Raw genomic sequence first — 27,344 nt, forward strand, 5'->3', positions numbered from 1 at the left:
CAGCACACTGATTGGCTTTCATCCCAGTCACACACTGATTGGCTTTCATTCCAGTCAAACACTGATTGGCTTTCAGCCCAGTCACACACTGATTGGCTTTCATCCCGGCCGCACACTGATTGGCTTTCAGCCCAGTCACACACTGATTGGCTTTCATCCCAGTCACACACTGATTGGCTTTCATTCCAGCAGCACACTGATTGGCTTTCATTCCAGCAGCACACTGATTGGCTTTCATCCCAGTCACACACTGATTGGCTTAAATCCCAGCCACACACTGATTGGCTTTCATCCCAGTCACACACTGATTGGCTTTCATTCCAGCAGCACACTGATTGGCTTTCATCCCAGTCACACACGGATTGGCTTTCATCCCAGTCACACACTGATTGGCTTTCATTCCAGCAGCACACTGATTGGCTTTCAGCCCAGTCACACACTGATTGGCTTTCATCCCAGTCACACACTGATTGGCTTTCATTCCAGTCGCACACTGATTGGCTTTCATCCCAGTCACACACTGATTGGCTTAAATCCCAGCCACACACTGATTGGCTTTCATCCCAGTCACACACTGATTGGCTTTCATCCCAGCCGCACACTGATTGGCTTTCATCCCAGTCACACACTGATTGGCTTTCATCCCAGTCACACATGATTGGCTTTCATTCCAGTCACACACAGATTGGTTTTCAGCCCAGTCACACACTGATTGGCTTCCATCCCAGTCACACACAGATTGGCTTTCATCCCAGCCACACATTGATTGGCTTCCATCCCAGTCACACACTAATTGGCTTTCATTCCAGTCACACACAGATTGGTTTTCAGCCCAGTCACACACTGATTGGCTTTCATCCCAGTGACACACTGATTGGCTTTCATCCCGGCCGCACACTGATTGGCTTTCATCCCAGCCACACACTGATTGGCTTTCATCCCAGTCACACACTGATTGGCTTCCATCCCAGACACACACTGATTGGCTTTCATCCCAGTCACACACTGATTGGCCTTCATCCCAGCCACACACTGATTGGCTTTCATCCCAGCCACACACTGATTGGCTTCCATCCCAGTCACACACTGATTGGCTTTCATCCCAGTCACACACTGATTGGCTTTCATCCCGGCCGCACACTGATTGGCTTTCATTCCAGCCACCCACTGATTGGCTTTCATCCCAGTCACACACTGATTGGCCTTCATCCCAGCCACACACTGATTGGCTTTCAGCCCAGTCACACACTGATTGGCTTTCATCCCAGTCACACACTGATTGGCTTTCATCCCAGTCACACACTGATTGGCCTTCATCCCAGCCACACACTGATTGGCTTTCAACCCAGTCACACACTGATTGGCTTTCATTCCAGCAGTACACTGATTGGCTTTCAGCCCAGCCACACATTGATTGGCTTTCATCCCACCCACACACTGATTGGCTTTCATCCCTGTCACACACTGATTGGCTTTCATCCCGGCCGCACACTGATTGGCTTTCATCCCAGCCACACACTGATTGGCTTTCATCCCAGTCACACACTGATTGGCTTCCTTCCCAGACACACACTGATTGGCTTTCATCCCAGTCACACACTGATTGGCCTTCATCCCAGCCACACACTGATTGGCTTTCATCCCAGCCACACACTGATTGGCTTCCATCCCAGTCACACACTGATTGGCTTTCATCCCAGTCACACACTGATTGGCTTTCATCCCGGCCGCACACTGATTGGCTTTCATTCCAGCCACACACTGATTGGCTTTCATCCCAGTCACACACTGATTGGCCTTCATCCCAGCCACACACTGATTGGCTTTCAGCCCAGTCACACACTGATTGGCTTTCATCCCAGTCACACACTGATTGGCTTTCATCCCAGTCACACACTGATTGGCCTTCATCCCAGCCACACACTGGTTGGCTTTCAGCCCAGTCACACACTGATTGGCTTTCATTCCAGCAGTACACTGATTGGCTTTCAGCCCAGCCACACATTGATTGGCTTTCATCCCACCCACACACTGATTGGCTTTCATCCCTGTCACACACTGATTGGCTTTCATTCCAGCCGCACACGGATTGGCTTTCATCCCAGTCACACACTGATTGGCTTTCATTCCAGTCAAACACTGATTGGCTTTCAGCCCAGTCACACACTGATTGGCTTTTATCCCGGCCGCACACTGATTGGCTTTCAGCCCAGTCACACACTGATTGGCTTTCATTCCAGAGGCACACTGATTGGCTTTCATCCCAGCCACACATTGATTGGCTATCATCCCAGCCGCACACTGATTGGCTTTCATCCCAGCCGCACACTGATTGGCTTTCATCCCAGTCACACACTGATTGGCTTTCATCCCAGTCACACACTGATTGGCTTTCATTCCAGCAGCACACTGATTGGCTTTCATCCCAGTCACACACGGATTGGCTTTCATCCCAGTCACACACTGATTGGCTTTCATTCCAGCAGCACACTGATTGGCTTTCATCCCAGTCACACACTGATTGGCTTTCATCCCAGTCACACACTGATTGGCTTTCATTCCAGCAGCACACTGATTGGCTTTCATTCCAGCAGCACACTGATTGGCTTTCATCCCAGTCACACACTGATTGGCTTAAATCCCAGCCACACACTGATTGGCTTTCATCCCAGTCACACACTGATTGGCTTTCATTCCAGCAGCACACTGATTGGCTTTCATCCCAGTCACACACGGATTGGCTTTCATCCCAGTCACACACTGATTGGCTTTTATTCCAGCAGCACACTGATTGGCTTTCAGCCCAGTCACACACTGATTGGCTTTCATCCCAGTCACACACTGATTGGCTTTCATTCCAGTCGCACACTGATTGGCTTTCATCCCAGTCACACACTGATTGGCTTAAATCCCAGCCACACACTGATTGGCTTTCATCCCAGTCACACACTGATTGGCTTTCATCCCAGCCGCACACTGATTGGCTTTCATCCCAGTCACACACTGATTGGCTTTCATTCCAGTCAAACACTGATTGGCTTTCATTCCAGTCACGCACTGATTGGCTTTCAGCCCAGTCACACACTGATTGGCTTTCATCCCGGCCGCACACTGATTGGCTTTCAGCCCAGTCACACACTGATTGGCTTTCATCCCAGTCACACTCTGATTGGCTTTCATTCCAGCAGCACACTGATTGGCTTTCATTCCAGCAGCACACTGATTGGCTTTCATTCCAGTCACACACTGATTGGCTTTCATCCCAGTCACACACTGATTGGCTTTCATCCCAGTCACACACTGATTGGCTTTCATCCCAGCCGCACACTGATTGGCTTTCAGCCCAGCCACACACTGATTGACTTTCAGCCCAGCCACACACTGATTGGCTTTCATCCCAGCCGCACACTGATAAGCTTTCAGCCCAGCCACACACTGATTGGCTTTCAGCCCAGCCACACACTGATTGGCTTTCATTCCAGTCACACACTGATTGGCTTTCATCCCAGTCACACACTGATTGGCTTTCATCCCAGCCACACATTGATTGGATTTCATTCCAGCAGCACACTGATTGGGTTTCATTCCGGCAGCGCACTGATTGGCTTTCATCCCAGTCACACACTGATTGGCTTTCATCCTAGCCACACACTGATTGGCTTTCATCCCAGTCACACACTGATTGGATTTCAGCCCAGTCACACACTGATTGGCTTTCAGCCCAGTCACACACTGATTGGCTTTCATCCCAGCCACACTTTGATTGGCTTTCAGCCCAGCCACACACTGATTGGATTTCAGCCCAGTCACACACTGATTGGCTTTCATCCCAGTCACACACTGATTGGCTTTCAGCCCAGTCACACACTGATTGGCTTTCATCCCAGTCACACACTGATTGGCTTTCATTCCAGCAGCACACTGATTGGCTTTCATCCCGGCCGCACACTGATTGGCTTTCATCCCGGCCGCACACTGATTGGCTTTCAGCCCAGCAACACACTGATTGGCTTACATCCCAGTCACACACTGATTGGCTTCCATCCCAGTCACACACTGATTGGCTTTAATCCCAGTCACACACTGATTGGCTTTCATCCCAGCCACACACTGACTGCCTTTCATCCCAGTCACACACTGATTGGCTTTCAGCCCAGCCTCACACTGATTGGCTTTCATCCCAGTCACACACTGATTGGCTTTCATAGCAGCAGCACACTGATTGGCTTTCATTCCAGCCACACATTGATTGGCTTTCATTCCAGTCATACACTGATTGGCTTTCACTCCAGCTGCACACTGATTGGCTACAATGTCAACCGCACACTGATTGGCTTTAATCCCAGTCACACACTGATTGGCTTTCATTCCAGCCACACATTGATTGGCTTTCATTCCAGTCATACACTGATTGGCTTTCACTCCAGCTGCACACTGATTGGCTACAATCCCAACCGCACACTGATTGGCTTTCATACCAGCCGCACACTGATTGGCTTTCATACCAGCCGCACATTGATTGGCTTTCATCCCAGCCGCACATTGATTGTATTTCATCCCAGTCACACACTGATTGGCTTTCAGCCCAGCCACACACTGATTGGCTTTCAGCCCAGCACACACTGAGTGGCTTTCATCCCAGTCACACACTGATTGGCTTTCATCCCAGCCACACATTGATTGGCTTTCAGCCCAGTCACACACTGATTGGCTTACATCCCAGCCGCACACTGATTGGCTTTCAGCCCAGCCACACACTGATTGGCTTTCATCCCAGTCACACACTGATTGGCTTTCATCCCAGCCACACATTGATTGGCTTTCATCCCAGCCACACACTGATTGGCTTTCATCCCAGCCGCACACAGATTGGCTTTCATCCCAGTCACACACTGATTGGCTTTCATCCCAGTCACACACTGATTGGCTTTCATCCCAGCCGCACACTGATTGGCTTTCATCCCAGTCACACACTGATTGACTTTCATCCCAGCCACACACAGATTGGCTTTCAGCCCAGCCACACACTGATTGGCTTTCATCCCAGTCACACACTGATTGGCTTTCATCCCAGCCACACACAGATTGGCTTTCATCCCAGCCGCACACTGATTGGCTTTCATCCCAGTCACACACTGATTGGCTTTCATCCCAGCCACACACAGATTGGATTTCAGCCCAGCCACACACTGATTGGCTTTCATCCCAGCCACACACAGATTGGCTTTCATCCCAGTCACACACTGATTGACTTTCATCCCAGTCACACACAGATTGGCTTTCATCCCAGCCACACACAGATTGGCTTTCATCCCAGCCACACACTGATTGGCTTTCATCCCAGCCACACACTGATTGGCTTTCAGCCCAGTCACACATTGATTGGCTTTCATTCCAGCCACACACTGACTGGCTTTCATCCCAGCCACACACAGATTGGCTTTCAGCCCAGTCACACATTGATTGGCTTTCATCCCGGCCGCACACTGATTGGCTTTCATCCCAGTCACACACTGATTGGCTTTCAGCCCAGCCACACATTGATTGGCTTTCAGCCCAGCCACACAATGATTGGCTTTCAGCCCAGTCCCACACTGAATGGCTTTCAGCCCAGCCGCACACTGATTGGCTTTCATCCCAGCCGCACACTGATTGGCTTCCATCCCAGCCACACTTTGATTGGCTTTCAGCCCAGCCACACACTGATTGGCTTTCATCCCAGCCACACACTGATTGGATTTCAGCCCAGTCACACACTGATTGGCTTTCAGCCCAGCCACACACTGATTGGCTTTCATCCCAGCCACACACTGATTGGATTTCAGCCCAGTCACACACTGATTGGCTTTCAGCCCAGCCACACACTGATTGGCTTTCATCCCAGTCACACACTGATTGGATTTCAGCCCAGTCACACACTGATTGGCTTTCAACCCAGTCACACACTGATTGGCTTTCATCCCAGCCACACACTGATTGGCTTTCATCCCAGCCACACACTGATTGGCTTTCAGCCCAGCCACACACTGATTGGCTTTCATTCCAGTCACACGCTGATTGGCTTTCAGCCCAGCCACACACTGATTGGCTTTCATTCCAGTCACACGCTGATTGGCTTTCATTCCAGTCACACGCTGATTGGCTTTCATCCCAGCCACACACTGATTGGCTTTCATCCCAGCCACACACTGATTGGCTTTCAGCCCAGCCACACACTGATTGGCTTTCAACCCAGTCACACACTGATTTGCTTTCATCCCAGCCACACACTGATTGGCTTTCATCCCAGTCGCACATTGATTGGCTTTCATCCCAGTCACACACTGATTGGCTTCCATCCCAGCCACACTTTGATTGGCTTTCAGCCCAGCCACACACTGATTGGCTTTCATCCCAGCCACACACTGATTGGATTTCAGCCCATCCACACACTGATTGGCTTTCATCCCAGTCACACACTGATTGGCTTTCATCCCAGTCACACACTGATTGGCTTTCAGCCCAGTCACACACTGATTGGCTTTCAGCCCAGTCACACACTGATTGGCTTTCATCCCAGTCACACACTGATTGGCTTTCATCCCAGCCACACACTGATTGGCTTTCATCCCAGTCACACACTGATTGGCTTTCAGCCCAGTCACACACTGATTGGCTTTCATCCCAGTCACACACTGATTGGCTTTCATCCCAGTCACACACTGATTGGCTTTCATCCCAGTCACTCACTGATTGGATTTCAGCCCAGTCGCACATTGATTGGCTTTCATCCCAGTCACACATTGGTTGGCTTTCAGCCCAGTCGCACACTGATTGGCTTTCATTCCAGCAGCACACTGATTGGCTTTCAGCCCAGTCACACACTGATTGGCTTTCATCCCAGTCACACACTGATTGGCTTTCATCCCAGTCACACACTGATTGGCTTTCATCCCAGTCACACATTGGTTGGCTTTCAGCCCAGTCGCACACTGATTGGCTTTCATTCCAGCAGCACACTGATTGGCTTTCAGCCCAGTCACACACTGATTGGCTTTCATCCCAGTCACACACTGATTGGCTTTCATCCCAGTCACACACTGATTGGCTTTCATCCCAGTCACACACTGATTGGCTTTCAGCCCAGTCACACACTGATTGGCTTTCATCCCAGTCACACACTGATTGGCTTTCATCCCAGTCACACACTGATTGGCTTTCATCCCAGTCACTCACTGATTGGATTTCAGCCCAGTCGCACATTGATTGGCTTTCATCCCAGCCGCACATTGATTGGCTTTCATCCCAGTCACACACTGATTGGCTTTCATCCCAGTCACACACTGATTGGCTTTCATTCCAGCAGCACACTGATTGGCTTTCATCCCAGTCACACACGGATTGGCTTTCATCCCAGTCACACACTGATTGGCTTTCATTCCAGCAGCACACTGATTGGCTTTCATCCCAGTCACACACTGATTGGCTTTCATCCCAGTCACACACTGATTGGCTTTCATTCCAGCAGCACACTGATTGGCTTTCATTCCAGCAGCACACTGATTGGCTTTCATCCCAGTCACACACTGATTGGCTTAAATCCCAGCCACACACTGATTGGCTTTCATCCCAGTCACACACTGATTGGCTTTCATTCCAGCAGCACACTGATTGGCTTTCATCCCAGTCACACACGGATTGGCTTTCATCCCAGTCACACACTGATTGGCTTTCATTCCAGCAGCACACTGATTGGCTTTCAGCCCAGTCACACACTGATTGGCTTTCATCCCAGTCACACACTGATTGGCTTTCATTCCAGTCGCACACTGATTGGCTTTCATCCCAGTCACACACTGATTGGCTTAAATCCCAGCCACACACTGATTGGCTTTCATCCCAGTCACACACTGATTGGCTTTCATCCCAGCCGCACACTGATTGGCTTTCATCCCAGTCACACACTGATTGGCTTTCATTCCAGTCAAACACTGATTGGCTTTCATTCCAGTCACGCACTGATTGGCTTTCAGCCCAGTCACACACTGATTGGCTTTCATCCCGGCCGCACACTGATTGGCTTTCAGCCCAGTCACACACTGATTGGCTTTCATCCCAGTCACACTCTGATTGGCTTTCATTCCAGCAGCACACTGATTGGCTTTCATTCCAGCAGCACACTGATTGGCTTTCATTCCAGTCACACACTGATTGGCTTTCATCCCAGTCACACACTGATTGGCTTTCATCCCAGTCACACACTGATTGGCTTTCATCCCAGCCGCACACTGATTGGCTTTCAGCCCAGCCACACACTGATTGACTTTCAGCCCAGCCACACACTGATTGGCTTTCATCCCAGCCGCACACTGATAAGCTTTCAGCCCAGCCACACACTGATTGGCTTTCAGCCCAGCCACACACTGATTGGCTTTCATTCCAGTCACACACTGATTGGCTTTCATCCCAGTCACACACTGATTGGCTTTCATCCCAGCCACACATTGATTGGATTTCATTCCAGCAGCACACTGATTGGGTTTCATTCCGGCAGCGCACTGATTGGCTTTCATCCCAGTCACACACTGATTGGCTTTCATCCTAGCCACACACTGATTGGCTTTCATCCCAGTCACACACTGATTGGATTTCAGCCCAGTCACACACTGATTGGCTTTCAGCCCAGTCACACACTGATTGGCTTTCATCCCAGCCACACTTTGATTGGCTTTCAGCCCAGCCACACACTGATTGGATTTCAGCCCAGTCACACACTGATTGGCTTTCATCCCAGTCACACACTGATTGGCTTTCAGCCCAGTCACACACTGATTGGCTTTCATCCCAGTCACACACTGATTGGCTTTCATTCCAGCAGCACACTGATTGGCTTTCATCCCGGCCGCACACTGATTGGCTTTCATCCCGGCCGCACACTGATTGGCTTTCAGCCCAGCAACACACTGATTGGCTTACATCCCAGTCACACACTGATTGGCTTCCATCCCAGTCACACACTGATTGGCTTTAATCCCAGTCACACACTGATTGGCTTTCATCCCAGCCACACACTGACTGCCTTTCATCCCAGTCACACACTGATTGGCTTTCAGCCCAGCCTCACACTGATTGGCTTTCATCCCAGTCACACACTGATTGGCTTTCATAGCAGCAGCACACTGATTGGCTTTCATTCCAGCCACACATTGATTGGCTTTCATTCCAGTCATACACTGATTGGCTTTCACTCCAGCTGCACACTGATTGGCTACAATGTCAACCGCACACTGATTGGCTTTAATCCCAGTCACACACTGATTGGCTTTCATTCCAGCCACACATTGATTGGCTTTCATTCCAGTCATACACTGATTGGCTTTCACTCCAGCTGCACACTGATTGGCTACAATCCCAACCGCACACTGATTGGCTTTCATACCAGCCGCACACTGATTGGCTTTCATACCAGCCGCACATTGATTGGCTTTCATCCCAGCCGCACATTGATTGTATTTCATCCCAGTCACACACTGATTGGCTTTCAGCCCAGCCACACACTGATTGGCTTTCAGCCCAGCACACACTGAGTGGCTTTCATCCCAGTCACACACTGATTGGCTTTCATCCCAGCCACACATTGATTGGCTTTCAGCCCAGTCACACACTGATTGGCTTACATCCCAGCCGCACACTGATTGGCTTTCAGCCCAGCCACACACTGATTGGCTTTCATCCCAGTCACACACTGATTGGCTTTCATCCCAGCCACACATTGATTGGCTTTCAGCCCAGCCACACACTGATTGGCTTTCATCCCAGCCGCACACAGATTGGCTTTCATCCCAGCCGCACACTGATTGGCTTTCATCCCAGTCACACACTGATTGACTTTCATCCCAGCCACACACAGATTGGCTTTCAGCCCAGCCACACACTGATTGGCTTTCATCCCAGTCACACACTGATTGGCTTTCATCCCAGCCACACACAGATTGGCTTTCATCCCAGCCGCACACTGATTGGCTTTCATCCCAGTCACACACTGATTGGCTTTCATCCCAGCCACACACAGATTGGATTTCAGCCCAGCCACACACTGATTGGCTTTCATCCCAGCCACACACAGATTGGCTTTCATCCCAGTCACACACTGATTGACTTTCATCCCAGTCACACACAGATTGGCTTTCATCCCAGCCACACACAGATTGGCTTTCATCCCAGCCACACACTGATTGGCTTTCATCCCAGCCACACACTGATTGGCTTTCAGCCCAGTCACACACTGATTGGCTTTCATTCCAGCCACACACTGACTGCCTTTCAGCCCAGCAGCACACTGATTGGCTTTCATCCCAGCCACACACTGACTGGCTTTCATCCCAGCCACACACAGATTGGCTTTCAGCCCAGTCACACATTGATTGGCTTTCATCCCGGCCGCACACTGATTGGCTTTCATCCCAGTCACACACTGATTGGCTTTCAGCCCAGCCACACATTGATTGGCTTTCAGCCCAGCCACACAATGATTGGCTTTCAGCCCAGTCCCACACTGAATGGCTTTCAGCCCAGCCGCACACTGATTGGCTTTCATCCCAGCCGCACACTGATTGGCTTCCATCCCAGCCACACTTTGATTGGCTTTCAGCCCAGCCACACACTGATTGGCTTTCATCCCAGCCACACACTGATTGGATTTCAGCCCAGTCACACACTGATTGGCTTTCAGCCCAGCCACACACTGATTGGCTTTCATCCCAGCCACACACTGATTGGATTTCAGCCCAGTCACACACTGATTGGATTTCAGCCCAGTCACACACTGATTTGCTTTCATCCCAGCCACACACTGATTGGCTTTCATCCCAGTCGCACATTGATTGGCTTTCATCCCAGTCACACACTGATTGGCTTCCATCCCAGCCACACTTTGATTGGCTTTCAGCCCAGCCACACACTGATTGGCTTTCATCCCAGCCACACACTGATTGGATTTCAGCCCATCCACACACTGATTGGCTTTCATCCCAGTCACACACTGATTGGCTTTCATCCCAGTCACACACTGATTGGCTTTCAGCCCAGTCACACACTGATTGGCTTTCAGCCCAGTCACACACTGATTGGCTTTCATCCCAGTCACACACTGATTGGCTTTCATCCCAGCCACACACTGATTGGCTTTCATCCCAGTCACACACTGATTGGCTTTCAGCCCAGTCACACACTGATTGGCTTTCATCCCAGTCACACACTGATTGGCTTTCATCCCAGTCACACACTGATTGGCTTTCATCCCAGTCACTCACTGATTGGATTTCAGCCCAGTCGCACATTGATTGGCTTTCATCCCAGTCACACATTGGTTGGCTTTCAGCCCAGTCGCACACTGATTGGCTTTCATTCCAGCAGCACACTGATTGGCTTTCAGCCCAGTCACACACTGATTGGCTTTCATCCCAGTCACACACTGATTGGCTTTCATCCCAGTCACACACTGATTGGCTTTCATCCCAGTCACACATTGGTTGGCTTTCAGCCCAGTCGCACACTGATTGGCTTTCATTCCAGCAGCACACTGATTGGCTTTCAGCCCAGTCACACACTGATTGGCTTTCATCCCAGTCACACACTGATTGGCTTTCATCCCAGTCACACACTGATTGGCTTTCATCCCAGTCACACACTGATTGGCTTTCAGCCCAGTCACACACTGATTGGCTTTCATCCCAGTCACACACTGATTGGCTTTCATCCCAGTCACACACTGATTGGCTTTCATCCCAGTCACTCACTGATTGGATTTCAGCCCAGTCGCACATTGATTGGCTTTCGTCCCAGTCACACATTGGTTGGCTTTCAGCCCAGTCGCACACTGATTGGCTTTCATTCCAGCAGCACACTGATTGGCTTTCAGCCCAGTCACACACTGATTGGCTTTCATCCCAGTCACACACTGATTGGCTTTCAGCCCAGCCACACACTGATTGGCTTTCATCCCAGTCACACATTGGTTGGCTTTCAGCCCAGTCGCACACTGATTGGCTTTCATTCCAGCAGCACACTGATTGGCTTTCAGCCCAGTCACACACTGATTGGCTTTCATTCCAGTCACACACTGATTGGCTTTCATCCCAGTCACACACTGATTGGCTTTCATCCCAGTCACACACTGATTGGCTTTCATCCCAGTCACACACTGATTGGCTTTCATCCCAGTCACACACTGATTGGCTTTCATCCCAGCCACACACTGATTGGCTTTCATCCCAGTCACACACTGATTGGCTTTCAGCCCAGTCACACACTGATTGGCTTTCAGCCCAGTCACACACTGATTGGCTTTCAGCCCAGCCACACACTGATTGGCTTTCATCCCAGTCACACACTGATTGGCTTTCATCCCAGCAGCACATTGATTGGCTTTCATCCCAGCCACACACTGATTGGCTTTCAGCCCAGCCACACACTGATTGGCTTTCAGCCCAGTCACACACTGATTGGCTTTCATCCCAGCAGCACATTGATTGGCTTTCATCCCAGCCACACACTGATTGGCTTTCATCCCAGCCACACACTGATTGGCTTTCAGCCCAGCCACACACTGATTGGCTTTCATTCCAGTCACACACTGATTGGCTTTCAGCCCAGCCACACACTGATTGGCTTTCAGCCCAGTCACACACTGATTGGCTTCCATCCCAGCCACACATTTAATTGGCTTTCAGCCCAGCCACACACTGATTGGCTTTCATCCCAGCCACACACTGATTGGCTTCCATCCCAGTCACACATTGATTGGCTTTCATCCCAGTCACACACTGATTGGCTTTCATCCCAGCTGCACACTGATTGGCTTTCATCCCAGCCGCACACTTATGCTGTATAAGCTGTATAGATTCTTAATTAATAGGGGAGATGGCAGGAGAATAGGGATGAGAAACATATCAGCCGTAATTCAATGGCAGAACACACCCAATAGGCCAAATTGCCTACTTCTGCTCCTGTCTCTTATGATCTTTTGGCAGTGTTTGATCTTCCCTCCTCCTCAACCCGCCCACCATCTCTAATTAGACAGCAAACCCGGAATCAACCTGATAATTAGTGACAGCCAGAAAAGTGGCCGTGAAGTGCATTGCCCTGTTGATGGAGCCTTAAATGGTCCTGGCAGTCAAAATTATTCGATGCCCAGTGTTTCGAGCTGTTGATCTTTCATCCGAATATTTATTATTCTGTTTTCCACCTTCTTCTTCGAAGACACATGAAAAATAATGAGCCTTGTCTCCCTGTTTCTGCGCACACCACCATCAGATTTCTTGTTTCTTTTCAACCTCGCCCTTCCTTGCTTCAGCTGATTTATAAATATCATTAGGATTGGCACACAAGTCGATAAGTTGCTGGCCCAATCAATATATGTGCCTGTGATTATTATGGCGTTAAATATTTGTTGTGTTCACTGCAGTGCCCTCATATGGCAAAGAAGCTTTTACTCACTGTTGTGGGGGAAGGAATTCTCACGAATATATCGGCTCCCCTGCCAAAAAAGTTCCACTTGCCTGATGCACACATCAGAAAGTCGGACCGACCCCTTTGCCACTGCCCTCCCAAAACACCTACAGCCTGCATTAAAAACATTGGGGTAACGTTTTTTTCAGGAATCGTTCAAATCCCGAATGTTAGATTTGCCACAAGTCCTTGCGCCATCGTTTTGCCTGGAGATTGAAAGTATCCCTGCGGGAATCCCGTGAAAGGCAATTGGGCTGATCTATTATTGGGAAGCTAACTGCTGGAGAAATAATAGGGACAGATAGATGAACAAATTTCATGAGGTTGTAAACATCAATGAAAATGCTACTTGTTCCTCAATTAGTTACCGAGGTAGCTGTAATGATCTGACAGCGGCCAGGTTTTGCACTGTAATATAAAAGGTGATTTTAGATGTTTATTCAGGAATCATCCGTAATTTTCTTCTTTATCACTCTCTGCAGGCTATATTTATTGATTTAGCAGCTCCTATAAATGAAGTAGGATAAATTATTTTTAGACCATTAACTTGTTCATTTGCAAACTACAATTTCAACCATTTTGAATATGAGGGTTAAGAACAGAAGACATAAGAGAATGAATAAATGGGCTGTTAATCCTGCTCCACCATCCAATGCAATCCTGGCTGATCCCACCCATTCCCCCTATCCCTGGATTCCCGAAGCCACAAGAAAAATCTGTCTATCTCAGCATTATATATCTTAAACTGACCATTCGCAATCCTGTGGTAGAAAATTCCAAAGATTGACAACCTATAAGTGAAGACGTTTCTCCTCATCTCAGTCCTAAATGATCAACCTCTTATCCTGAAATTGTCGAGCTTCTTGAGTGTTGTTGGAGCTGCACTCATCCGGGCAAGTGGAGAGTATTCCACTACACATCTGATTGGTGCCTTGTAGATGGTGGACAGGCTTTGGGGGATCACGAGGTGAGACACTCAACACACAATCCCCAACCTCTGACCTGCTCTTGTAGCCACAATGTTTATATGGACAATCCTGTTCAGTATCTGGTCGGTGGTAACTTCCAGAACATGGATTGATTGGGAAGGTAAAACAATGGTAATACCATTGAATGTAAAGGGGAGATGGTTAGGTCCTCGCCTGTTGCAGATGGTCATTGGCTGGCACTTGTGTGGTGAGAATGTTACTTGTCACTTATCAGCTGTCCAGGTCTTGATGCATTTGGACGTGGACTGTTTCAGCATCTGAGGAGGCGCAAATGGTGCTGAAAATTGCGCAGTCATCAGTGAACATCCCCACTTCTGACCTTGTGATGGAGGTCATTGGTGAAGCAGCTGAATATGGTTGGGTCTTGGACATTACCCTGAGGGACTCCTGCAGTGATGTTCTGAGATGATTGACCTCCAACCACCACAACCATCTTCCTTTAAAAAAAAATATAGAGTACCCAAATATTTTTCTTCCAATTAACGGACAATTTAGCGTGGCCAATCCACCTAGCCTGCACATCTTTGGGTTGTGGGTGTGAGGCCCACGCAAGCACTGGGAGAATGTGCAAACTCCAGATTGTGACCCGGGGCCAGGATCAAACCCGGGCCCTCAGTGCTGTGAGGCAGCAGTGCTATCCAGCACGGGAGCACAAGTGGATAGCACTGTGCATCACAGCGCCAGGGTCCCAGGTTCGATTCCCCGCTGGGTCACCGTCTGTGCGGAGTCTGCACGTCCTCCTCGTGTGTGCGTGGGTTTCCTCCGGGTGCCCAGTTTCTGCCCACAGTCCAAAGACGTGCAGGTTGGGTGGATTTTCCATGAAAAATTGCCCTTAGTGACCAAAAAGGTTAGGAAGGGTTATTGGGTTACGGGGATAGGGTGGAAGTGAGGGCTTAAGTGGGGCGGTGCAGACTCGATGGGCCGAATGGCCTCCTTCTGCACTGTATGTTGTATGTTCTAACCAGCGTGCCACCTTGCCGCCCAACCATCTTCCTTTGTGTTAGGTATGACTCCAACCAGTGGAGAGTTTTCCCCTTAGTCCCATTGGCTCCTGTTTTGCTTGGGTTCCATCCTTTCTGGATAACTGGGGCTTTTTCTGGGGAAGGTGGGACCACTACAGACAGGATGGTCTACATCTGAACCTGAGGGGCACAAATATCCTGGGGGGGAGATTTGTTAGTGCTCTTTGGGGGGGTTTAAACTAATGCAGCAGGGGCACGGGAACCTGGATTGTAGTTTTAGGGTAAGGGAGAATGAGAGTATAGAGGTCAGGAGCACAGATTTGACGTCGCAGGAGGGGGCCAGTGTTCAGGTAGGTGGTTTGAAGTGTGTCTACTTCAATGCCAGGAGTATACGAAACAAGGTTGGGGAACTGGCAGCATGGGTTGGTACCTGGGACTTCGATGTTGTGGCCATTTCGGAGACATGGATAGAGCAGGGACAGGAATGGATGTTGCAGGTTCCGGGGTTTAGGTGTTTTAGTAAGCTCAGAGAAGGAGGCAAAAGAGGGGGAGGTGTGGCGCTGCTAGTCAAGAGTAGTATTACGGTGGCGGAGAGGATGCGAGATGGGGACTCTTCTTCCGAGGTAGTATGGGCTGAAGTTAGAAACAGGAAAGGAGAGGTCACCCTGTTGGGAGTTTTTTATAGGCCTCCTAATAGTTCTCGGGATGTAGAGGAAAGGATGGCGAAGATGATTCTGGATAAGAGCGAAAGTAACAGGGTAGTTATTATGGGAGACTTTAACTTTCCAAATATTGACTGGAAAAGATATAGTTTGAGTACAATAGATGGGTCGTTTTTTGTACAGTGTGTGCAGGAGGGTTTCCTGAAACAATATGTTGACAGGCCAACAAGAGGCGAGGCCGCGTTGGATTTGGTTTTGGGGAATGAACCAGGCCAGGTGTTGGATTTGGAGGTAGGAGAGCACTTTGGGGACAGTGACCACAATTCGGTGACGTTTACGTTAATGATGGAAAGGGATAAGTATACACCGCAGGGCAAGAGTTATAGCTGGGGGAAGGGCAATTATGATGCCATTAGACGTGACTTGGGGGGGGATAAGTTGGAGAAGTAGGCTGCAAATGTTGGGCACACTGGATAAGTGGGGCTTGTTCAAGGATCAGTTACTGCGTGTTCTTGATAAGTATGTACCGGTCAGGCAGGGAGGAAGGCGTCGAGCGAGGGAACCGTGGTTTACCAAGGAAGTGGAATCTCTTGTTAAGAAGAAGAAGGAGGCCTATGTGAAGATGAGGTGTGAAGTTTCAGTTGGGGCGATGGATAGTTACAAGGTAGCGAGGAAGGATCTAAAGAGAGAGCTAAGACGAGCAAGGAGGGGACATGAGAAGTATTTGGCAGGAAGGATCAAGGAAAACCCAAAAGCTTTCTATAGGTATGTCAGGAATAAGCGAATGACGAGGGAAAGAGTAGGACCAGTCAAGGACAGGGATGGGAAATTGTGTGTGGAGTCTGAAGAGATAGGCGAGATACTAAATGAATATTTTTCGTCAGTATTCACTCAGGAAAAAGATAATGTTGTGGAGGAGAATGCTGAGCCCCAGGCTAATAGAATAGATGGCATTGAGATACGTAGGGAAGAGGTGCTGGCAATTCTGGACAGGCTTAAAATAGATAAGTCCCCGGGACCTGATAGGATTTATCCTAGGATTCTCTGGGAGGCCAGGGAAGAGATTGCTGGACCTTTGGCTTTGATTTTTATGTCATCATTGGCTACAGGAATAGTGCCAGAGGACTGGAGGACAGCAAATGTGGTCCCTTTGTTCAAAAAGGGGAGCAGAGACAACCCCGGCAACTATAGACCGGTGAGCCTCACGTCTGTAGTGGGTAAAGTCTTGGAGGGGATTATAAGAGACAAGATTTATAATCATCTAGATAGGAATAATATGATCAGGGATAGTCAGCATGGCTTTGTGAAGGGTAGGTCATGCCTCACAAACCTTATTGAGTTCTTTGAGAAGGTGACTGAACAGGTAGATGAGGGTAGAGCAGTTGATGTGGTGTATATGGATTTCAGCAAAGCGTTTGATAAGGTTCCCCACGATAGGCTATTGCAGAAAATACGGAGGCTGGGGATTGAGGGTGATTTAGAGATGTGGATCAGAAATTGGCTAGCTGAAAGAAGACAGAGGGTGGTGGTTGATGGGAAATGTTCAGAATGGAGTACAGTCACAAGTGGAGTACCACAAGGATCTGTTCTGGGGCCGTTGCTGTTTGTCATTTTTATCAATGACCTAGAGGAAGGCGCAGAAGGGTGGGTGAGTAAATTTGCAGACGATACTAAAGTCGGTGGTGTTGTCGATAGTGTGGCAGGATGTAGCAGGTTACAGAGGGATATAGATAAGCTGCAGAGCTGGGCTGAGAGGTGGCAAATGGAGTTTAATGAAGAGAAGTGTGAGGTGATTCACTTTGGAAGGAATAACAGGAATGCGGAATATTTGGCTATTGGTAAAGTTCTTGAAAGTGTGGATGAGCAGAGGGATCTAGGTGTCCATGTACATAGATCCCTGAAAGTTGCCACCCAGGTTGATAGGGTTGTGAAGAAGACCTATGGAGTGTTGGCCTTTATTGGTAGAGGGATTGAGTTCCGGAGTCGGGAGGTCATGTTGCAGCTGTACAGAACTCTGGTACGGCCGCATTTGGAGTATTGCGTACAGTTCTGGTCACCGCATTATAGGAAGGACGTGGAGGCTTTGGAGAGGGTGCAGAGGAGATTTACCAGGATGTTGCCTGGTATGGAGGGAAAATCTTATGAGGAAAGGCTGAGCGACTTGAGGTTGTTTTCGTTGAAGAGAAGAAGGTTAAGAGGACACTTAATAGAGGCATACAAAATGATCAGGGGGTTGGATAGGGTGGATAGCGAGAGCCTTCTCCCGCGGATGGAAATTGCTGGCACGAGGGGACATAACTTTAAACTGAGGGGTAATAGATATAGGACAGAGGTCAGAGGTAGGTTCTTTACGCAAAGAGTAGTGAGGCCGTGGAATGCCCTACCTGCTACAGTAGTGAACTCGCCAACATTGAGGGCATTTAAAAGTTTATTGGATAAACATATGGATGATAATGGCATAGTGTAGGTTAGATGGCTTTTTGTTTCGGTGCAACATCGTGGGCCGAAGGGCCTGTACTGCGCTGTATTGTTCTATGTTCTATACCACAGCAGTCAAATGCTGCCTTGATGTCAAGTGCAGTCACTCTCAGCTCACCTGTGGAGTTCAGCTCTATTGTCCATGTTTGGATCAAAGCTGTAAAAAACCCAAACGGAGCATCAGTGAGCAGGTTATTGCTAATGATGTGCTGTTTAACAACACTGTTGGCCACCCATTCCATTCCTGAGTAATTAGAACATAGAGTATAGAACATTACAGCGCCGTACAGGCCCTTCGGCCCTCAATGTTGCGCCGACCTGTGAAACCACTCTGAAGCCCATCTACACTATAGAACATAGAACATTAATTGGCAGGGTGTGATTTCTAAAAATGTGTTCAGGGATATGGGCCTTGCTGGCTGGGTCAATATTTATAGTCTGCCCCTAATTGCCCTTAAACTAGTCATTCTCTTATTTCTTCTGAATGGATGAGGGCATTTAAGAGTCAACTACATATTTGTGGTCCTGGAGTCACATGCAGGTCAAACCAGGTAAGGGTGGTATTAATGAACCAGGTGGGATTTAATGACAATGGTTTCATGCTTATCATTGCACTTTTAATTCCAGATTATTATTGAATTCAAATTTTACCATCCACCAGGTTTCCAGAGCATGACAGGGGCATCTTGACAAATACATGAATAGGATGGGAATGGAGGGATACGGGCCCCGGAGGTGTAGAAGATTTTAGTTTAGACGGGCAGCATGGTCGGCGCAGGCTTGGAGGGCCGAAGGGCCTGTTCCTGTGCTGTACTTTTCTTTGTTCTTTGTTCTTATGACTCTGGGTGTCTGGATTACCAGTCCAGTGACAATACCACTACATCACTGCCTCCCCATGCTTTCTGTGGACAGGATATACCTGGGCAATTTTCTACATTGTCAAGTAGATGCCAGCATTGTCACTGTAATGGAACAGCTGGACTAGGGGCATGTGTAGTTCTGGTGTCCAAGTCTTCAGTACTATTGCTGGAATATTGTCAGAGCCCAATATATTTGCAGTATCCAGTTCCTTTAGCCGCTTCCTGATACCAAGTGGATGGAATCAAATTGGCGGAAGATTGGCCTCTCAGATGCTGCGGACCTTAGGAGGAGGATGAAATGGATCATCCACTTGGCACTTCTAGCTGAAGATGGCTGCAAGTGCTCCACTGATGTACTGGGCTTCCCCCATCAGTGAGAATGGGGATATTTGTGGGGCCTCCTTCTCCAGGGAGTTGGTTAATTGTCCACCACCATTCACGATTGAGTGTAGCAGGACGGCAGAGCTTAGATCTAACCCTTTGATTTTGGGATCTCATAGCGTTGTTGTGCTGCTTCCGTTGTTTGGCATGCAAATGCTCCTGTACTGTAGCTTCACCTCATTTTTAGGTATGCCCGGTGCTGCATCTGGCATGCCTTCCTGCACACTTTATTGAATTGAAGTAAAACTTCCGTATTCTTGCACTCCAATCCCTCAAAATAAAAGCCAAAAATGCCATTTGCCCTCCTAATTGCTTGCTGTACCTCTCCGACTTCGTCCACCCCAAAGATATCAACCATTTTGCACCTGCATAATATTTCCAACCCATCTCCACTGTTGCTACTCTGCGACCAGTGATGATGTTATTTATGCCATACTTACCTCTTATTACAGGGACTGGGGTCCACACAGATGGGACAGTGTTTTCCTGTCTAGTCACAACAGATTTTTAACTCAAAAGAGATTAGTCGCAAGTCAAAAAATTCGCACTGGGACTAGCTAATTAAGTACACATTAGAAACTATTCTAATTCAGCAGCTCTAAAATGCCGCTTTGCATATGTGAAGGAGGGAATATCCAGTTGCACAACATATGGTGAGTTCATATTGCAGAATCACTTCTAATAGAAACAGTATCCAGGGGATTCTGCCACTCTAGAATCTGTGTCATTCACACAAGAGTATCGAGCCTTGGCAACAACACAGAAACAGTTTTGAATGTCTAACTTTGCATGTGAGCAGTTGTTTAGTTGTCATGTGTATGACTTTAACCTTTCACCTGGGGGCCTTTGCTAAAGTCAGGCAGATGTCCTTACCAGCGAGGAATGCTGAAGCAAGATGACCCCAGGAAATGGTAGCTTGTCAGCAGAGACGACAATTGGCATTTAACATTAGTGCTTCTCTCGGTGGCCTCTTGAGGGGGAACACTCTCTTGTTTACCTTCCAAAACCTCTGCCAAAATCAGAATAGCATGCAGTGGAAACCTTGTTATGTGGATGTAACAGTTCCACAGGGACCAATGCAGGATTGTTTAATACAGTATAATATTGATTGTACTGCCGCTAACTCAACAATTGTATTCAATTTTTTTCACACTCACCCCAAACCCAGCCTAAGCTTTGCTCCAAGATCACTGCTGCATCACGCTATGACTGTGCTTGTTATGCACAGGAGGGGAGTTTAATTAAAACAGCCCTTACTTCTCCTCCTACCAAAATGTTTTTGATTTTTGATATTCCCCTTAATAAGCGATGGCATATTTCCCAATATTTCCCAATCCCTCAGTATTTGTGTGATCCAATTTCTATTAATAATCCAACAGCAAACTTGAGATAGGGTAAACTCAGAGGGTTAGTTTATTTACACACACTCAAACGTGAGGGGAGGGTGCAACATAGCTTCCTTTTCACTGATACAATTAAAGAGGGGGTTAGCGCAAGAAAGATGTACAAGGCAAAGACCGCAGAGTAAAGAATTATTGTATCACATGAGTTCAGAATCAAAGTCCAATAGTATATTCCTTCACAGAGATCAGCAGGTTGAAGAATGGTGCTGGATAATTCACTTTTCCAGCAGAGATGACTTCCAACGTGAGATAAGCACACTAAGATTAATTAGTCTTCTGGCGATGGTATAGACTTTCAGAAATTCTGGTAGAAACATTGTAGGTGGTGACCTGGACCAAACCCTTGTTCTGAGCTGTTGTTTGATTCACCAATACAGGGTCACTAGATCTACAAGCTGTGGTGGGGGGGGGGGGGGGGGCTAGGTCGAGGGCCATGTGCCATGACTCCCACCCCTCCACTTTGGCTTTGACTGAAGGCATAAATTCCTTTCTCTGGGTTCCTGAGGTTGTTAATATTCTAAACATTAAGAATTTAAAAAGAAGTTGCATGGTCTTTTGTCCTAGAAGACTATGAGACTCCTGTGGCCAGGCCTGGCTTTTGAAATATAGAAGGCTTTTGTGTCATTCCCTTTGAATTTGGTCTCTGCAGCCCCCAGGGTGGCCACATCTCTTCAGAGATAACGAGGCATTAGCTTCTCTGATACTGCCAGAAAGTTTATTTTGTTGAGGGTTACAGGTCGACATAGCTTCAGCCTTTTTAATGTCTTTGACGTGTTCTTTTTTAATTTTAGTGAATAGCCATGATGATAAATTTCATAAAAATCCATGGCACTATTTGAAGAAAGGCAGGGCATTCAGTGTTGTGTCCAATTCTCTCAAAAGCCATCACCAAAAACAAAATAAAGACCAGTCAATTCATTGCTATTTCTTTGATCTTGTATGTAAAACAGTTGCCGCACTTGGTAACACAGCCTCAGTAAATAAGTTAAGATGGTTCTGAGAACAGTAATAGGACATGATACAAATGCAAGCCTTTCAATAGGTGCAAATGCTCGATAGTAATAGTGTTTGGTGGATATAAACATTTGTTATCTTTTCTCAAACCAGCTGTGCCCCCAGTACTGGCCGGAAAATGGTGTCCATCGACATGGACCCCTCCAGCTGGAGTTTGTGTCAGCCGATTTGGAGGAAGATATTATCAGCAGAATATTCCGAATTTACAATGCAGCCAGGGTAAGGATCTGCGTTATGACACTCTGAGGGCAATCAATCTATTAAAATCCTCACAACCCCTTTCACATTCAACCACCCATATCAAAATCCTCACTTGCACTCAACAATAGTTCATAAAGGACATTATCCCGGATCTCGATGTATTAATGTGAAAAAGAATATGAATCTTGACATTGCATTCAATGTGTGAATCCAAACCTATCAACATCAGTACTGAATAGTACTTAAATCCTGAAAATTGTCCAATTTTTAAAAGTACTATAATCATACTTTAATTGGTGGCTATAAATTGAAGGATATATTAAAAATTCCATTAAAAGGATGAAATGGTGGTTTTGAAGTGCTAATATTTTGCTACAGGATTGTTATCGACATTGAACACATTCATGTTAACACTTGTTTATTAAAATGTTTAGACTGAGCGTGAATTTAAACAGCTTTCGGCAGTGAAGAAATCGGCTGCTGGTTTAATACAGAAAGGATCTAAATAACAGTGGTGCAAAGTATATTTTTGACCTCTTCACCATCATTGACGTTGAACTGGTTGATCTAACCCATATCACCCCCCCCTGGGTGCCCCCCGCCCCATTACTTTTAGTCTGCGCAATATTTATTAAGTGGAATTTAACTGATTCAGTTGAACAATCCCTTTTTTGAGCGGAAGGGTAGCTTCATATTTATCAACTTGCAAATCCAGCGGTTTGGGGATTGGCTGCAGTAGAATAACGGAAAATTCTGGAAATCAAAAGTTTGCATTATTAGGAAAGTTGGGTTTGTTCTCTTTAGAAAGACAAGTCACTTGTTTATTTTTTGAAATTATAATGAGAGATCAATGATGTTGCCAGTCTGGTTGTTCTGTCAACCTGTTAATTGTATTATTGTTGTGCCTGGTTATTAGAATCCTCGGCCTTCACTAACCTCAACTCTCCCTCACTGTGTCCTGTTTGCCATCAAAATCTCCTTGTAAAGGCGAAACTTGGCCATATAACAAACGCAGTCAAAAAGTTGAAATACATTAAACATGTTGGCAAAAAGTATTCGTAAAATGGTAAATGGATGCATTTTACTTGAGGAAAAAATTGAATCTGTCTTAATATTGTTTCTACCCGACCAGTAGGATTGCCAGCTGTAATTAAATGCATTCTTGGAGGCTTCATCGCGTGACTTGCCCCACATTCCGGCCATTTGTTGGCCAACACCTCCATCCTTGTGACGCAATGCCTTCCGACACCAATTGGAAAGCAAAAAGGCTCATTACCCAATTGGATGGTGCTTGACTGTCAGACAGATAGTCTCCTATTTTCAATATTTTTATATCTGGAAAAGAGCAATATTGAAAGAAAATGACAAAAAAAATCCAATCTTTTTTAATGTTCCGATGTATTTCCCTTTGTGTCTTCTTACCTACTGACGCGCATGTGCCCAAGCAGCCTCAGGATGGCTATCGAATGGTCCAGCAGTTCCAGTTCCTGGGCTGGCCTATGTACAGAGACAATCCCGTATCTAAACGTTCCTTCCTGAAACTCATCAGACAAGTGGAAAAGTGGCAGGAGGAGTATGACGGTGGAGAGGGACGCACGGTTGTACACTGCCTGTAAGTGCACTCTTGTTCTCCACCATGAATTTCATTTTGTTTAGATTGTGATTAAACCATGAAAGTTGCCTCAACAAATAGATGCCTGTTTTGTGCTCCTGATTTTGAAAAAGGAGGCTGTATAAATGTGGGCCAGACAGGCATTGGCGAAGCTTATTGTTGCCATGGCTGTTGTCACATCTTTTGTAATCATCCTCCTTGGAGTGGAAGGCTAATTAACAGCCTTAACATGTGAGCACCCCTCCCATGGTTGTAACTATCCATATACAAGTCAATAGAGTGAATAGATCTATGCAGCAGTTGGTTTTCAATGGACTTCCCTAGGACAGGGCAGGGACGGGAGTAAACAAACCCACCAGACTCCAGTTACCTATTGGATGTGAGCACAGAATTCAGAGTCAGAATTCCAGTTGCTGGGTCTGTCTGGAGTGAGGTTCATTACCGTTGACTCAGAGGTGGTAACCAGTGAAAAGAGAAGGCAAATCCAATCACCCCACGCAAAGATTAACAGACTTGCTACAAAAGTTATTGGGAAAAGCCCTTGCGTTTGCGCAAACATTATGTTTGAGGACTTGGAGAGAAAAATACATTTGAATGCAAGTGCTGATTCCATGGACGGAGTCTTGCACTTTGGATCAGGTGATGACATTGGAGTCATATATGTCACCTGACATCAATTTTTGCCTGGATTGGCCAATTACTCGATGGGCTCTGAAAACTAGATGGCCAACGGGAGGCCCTCTAACATGGAAACAGCTACAGCTTCCCATTGCAGCTATGGGGGAGAGCACTTCTGAAGTAATGGCCACAGAGGCCTGGCCACCATTGTGAAGGGGTGAGCTTGGTCTACTGGCAGGAGGCCGCTTCTAGGCAGCTGCCATGCACCCAATGCTGTGCATGGGCCTGCAGGCAGGTTGGCTGGAAAATTTCAATGGGCCTCAGATCAGTGGCCTTAATTGGCTTCTTAATGACCTTAACAAGCTACCCATCACTGATGGGCAGATTGCCATTATGCCCCCGATCCAACCTTTAGGAAAATGGGGAGAGAGCGGGTCAGAGTGGTGGGGGGGGGCGGGGGGGGGGGGAGTGGTATGAGGGGAGGGGGTGGATCAGAATGGTGCTGCCAAACCATCATCCCATCCACTGGGACAAAATTACATACCTGCCAGCCACTGTTCCCACCTTCACATTGGGCTGAAAATGAATCCCCATGATTCCCAGCTTTCAGCAGCAAACCAGGCTCACACGGATCATGAGTCCGGAATCGGGGAAAGGTATTTCCCGACAAGTGCTCAGGTTTACCATAGGATGTGCAGGAGCACAGAATGTTCCTCAATGCTCACCTTTGGGCCTGGATTTGACTCCCCTTTAGCTTGATGTGCTGGAAGTCTTCTCTCTCACTGCTGGCTGTGTGCAATTAGGGTGTGCAGCCTCAACCCTAGAGGGTGCCAGCGAACCATCAGCGCCAGTCTGCTGAATAATTTGTCACAATTTAGCCTGACACAGTCAACCTCACTCAAGCAACACACAGAGCAGGTAATGGAAATGTCACCTGGGAGAAGTCAATCTTTCCGGGAATTTGTACCAGGGCAGCTGTTTTATCCTGCTTCTACTTTCACTTTCTCCCCTCTCGGACAATCTGATTTTGTTGCTTACTTTTCTCCGATTACCCAGACTGTTCAAATCCCATTTCCTGTTGACCCCAACTCTTCACACAGGGTTGTTCCTCCACTAATGGGCTTTATTTGACGGACATGTTCTTGGACAGCTGACTGACAACTACACAGGGAGCCTGGCACCAGAGGAGACTGCCCGAGCGACATCAGTTAGCAGCCACACTAGCTCTCCAGAATATTCCAGCCACTTTTTCACTGTTGTTGCTGCAGCCACAACTTTGAAAGTATTAAATAGAATACTAACCCACCAACTGGAACAGGTTTTCCCAGGAAATATCGATGATTTTGCTAAGAGTGGGAGTGGAATCCTTGCCCTTGTTCTAGGGTGGACTTTGAATTCAGGGTGACCAACGGACCCATATTTTATGGGATTGTTCTGTACCTTTAATACTTGTTGTGCGTCACATTGGAAATATCCTGGGACTCAATTTTTATCGTACACATGTGGCGGGGCATTTGGGTGATGCTCACCTGGTGAGAGGATGGGGCCTGATATCAGCGAGGGGGGGAGGGGGCCTGGTACTGGTGATTTGAGGGGCCTGATGCCGGTGAGAAGGCCGGGGTGGGGGGGGGGGGGGGGAGACTGCAGCATATTCTGACTAAAAACAGCTCTCCGATCTCTGAGGGGCTGGACCTGCCTGCGTGTTTTGGTACCCTCCCTCTCAATGCCGGTGCAAATCATGTGTCCCCACCCCCTCCAAAATATGACTGAGTGATAGGTGACCGTGCCCAAAATGACAGTTATTTTGGGGGAAAACTGTGTCCCATCTCTAGGAGGGGGCTAATTACTATGATTCTAAGCCTTTGAAACTCAACCGAGCATTTATAATGGGATCAGCAGTCAAAACAAACCCTTGTAACTGCAGACAATGGTGGCTATTTAAATCATTAAAACAGATGACTTTGCTTTCCCATGTTCCATCAGATAGCCTGCCAATCAAAGCATTCCAGGAACAGGTGACTGTGTTTCTTCTCCAAGTGAAAGCTGCCTATCTTTTCTCCCCCAAATTTAAAGCACAGTGGATACTTAAATCACTTCAGACCTTGACAATAGCCTTCTCAAGTACCATTTCTTTGGTTTTGAATTCATAATAGCACTTTTTCAAATGGGGAAAGTACTCAATTGCATCTAAATAAAGTTGTGCTACCGAAAATCTGTTTTCAGGACCTTATCCCCTTTCCTACATAAGTCATTGGTATCAACATGGACCACGACCTCTGGCGGTTCACCCTCCCACAGAAGAATGTTCTGTAGCCACTCGGTGACATCCTGGAACCAGAGAGACAGCACACCATCTTGGAGCTATGTCTACAGCCATTGAAATGCCTGCATGTTCTTCTGACAAATTGTCTCTCTATTCTTACTCTCTTCTTCCTCCCCTCCTGTATAGCTGAGCCTGTGATGCCACAAATTTGACTCCACCGAGGAACCAACATTCTCACCAGCATCTCCAATGGAAAACCATTGAGCAAGCAGGACCTCGGGGGATTCCTGTCTGATTCTCTTGGACTGCCTGACAGTCACCCATTCCCTTGCTGCCCCCAAGCTCCTAACCTGCGGTGTACACAACTATCTCTCTGAATGTGCTATTCACAAAGCACGCTGTCTCATGGCTGC

General features: G+C 47.5%; 1 protein-coding gene across 7 annotated transcripts in view; it reads left to right on the forward strand.

The window, feature by feature from the left end:
• The window catches only part of LOC140385802 (receptor-type tyrosine-protein phosphatase mu-like), an 897,711-nt gene that overhangs the window by 861,000 nt on the left and 9,367 nt on the right, over positions 1–27,344 (forward strand). For all 7 annotated transcript variants that reach the window (XM_072468340.1, XM_072468341.1, XM_072468342.1 and 4 more), the window contains 2 exons: positions 22,331–22,456; positions 23,887–24,050. In XM_072468340.1, the coding sequence (XP_072324441.1) occupies positions 22,331–22,456; positions 23,887–24,050 (290 nt within the window). The remainder of the gene's footprint in view (positions 1–22,330; positions 22,457–23,886; positions 24,051–27,344) is intronic.

The sequence above is a fragment of the Scyliorhinus torazame genome, chromosome 11, assembly GCF_047496885.1.
Source record: "Scyliorhinus torazame isolate Kashiwa2021f chromosome 11, sScyTor2.1, whole genome shotgun sequence".
In the NCBI taxonomy this organism is placed as follows: domain Eukaryota; kingdom Metazoa; phylum Chordata; class Chondrichthyes; order Carcharhiniformes; family Scyliorhinidae; genus Scyliorhinus; species Scyliorhinus torazame.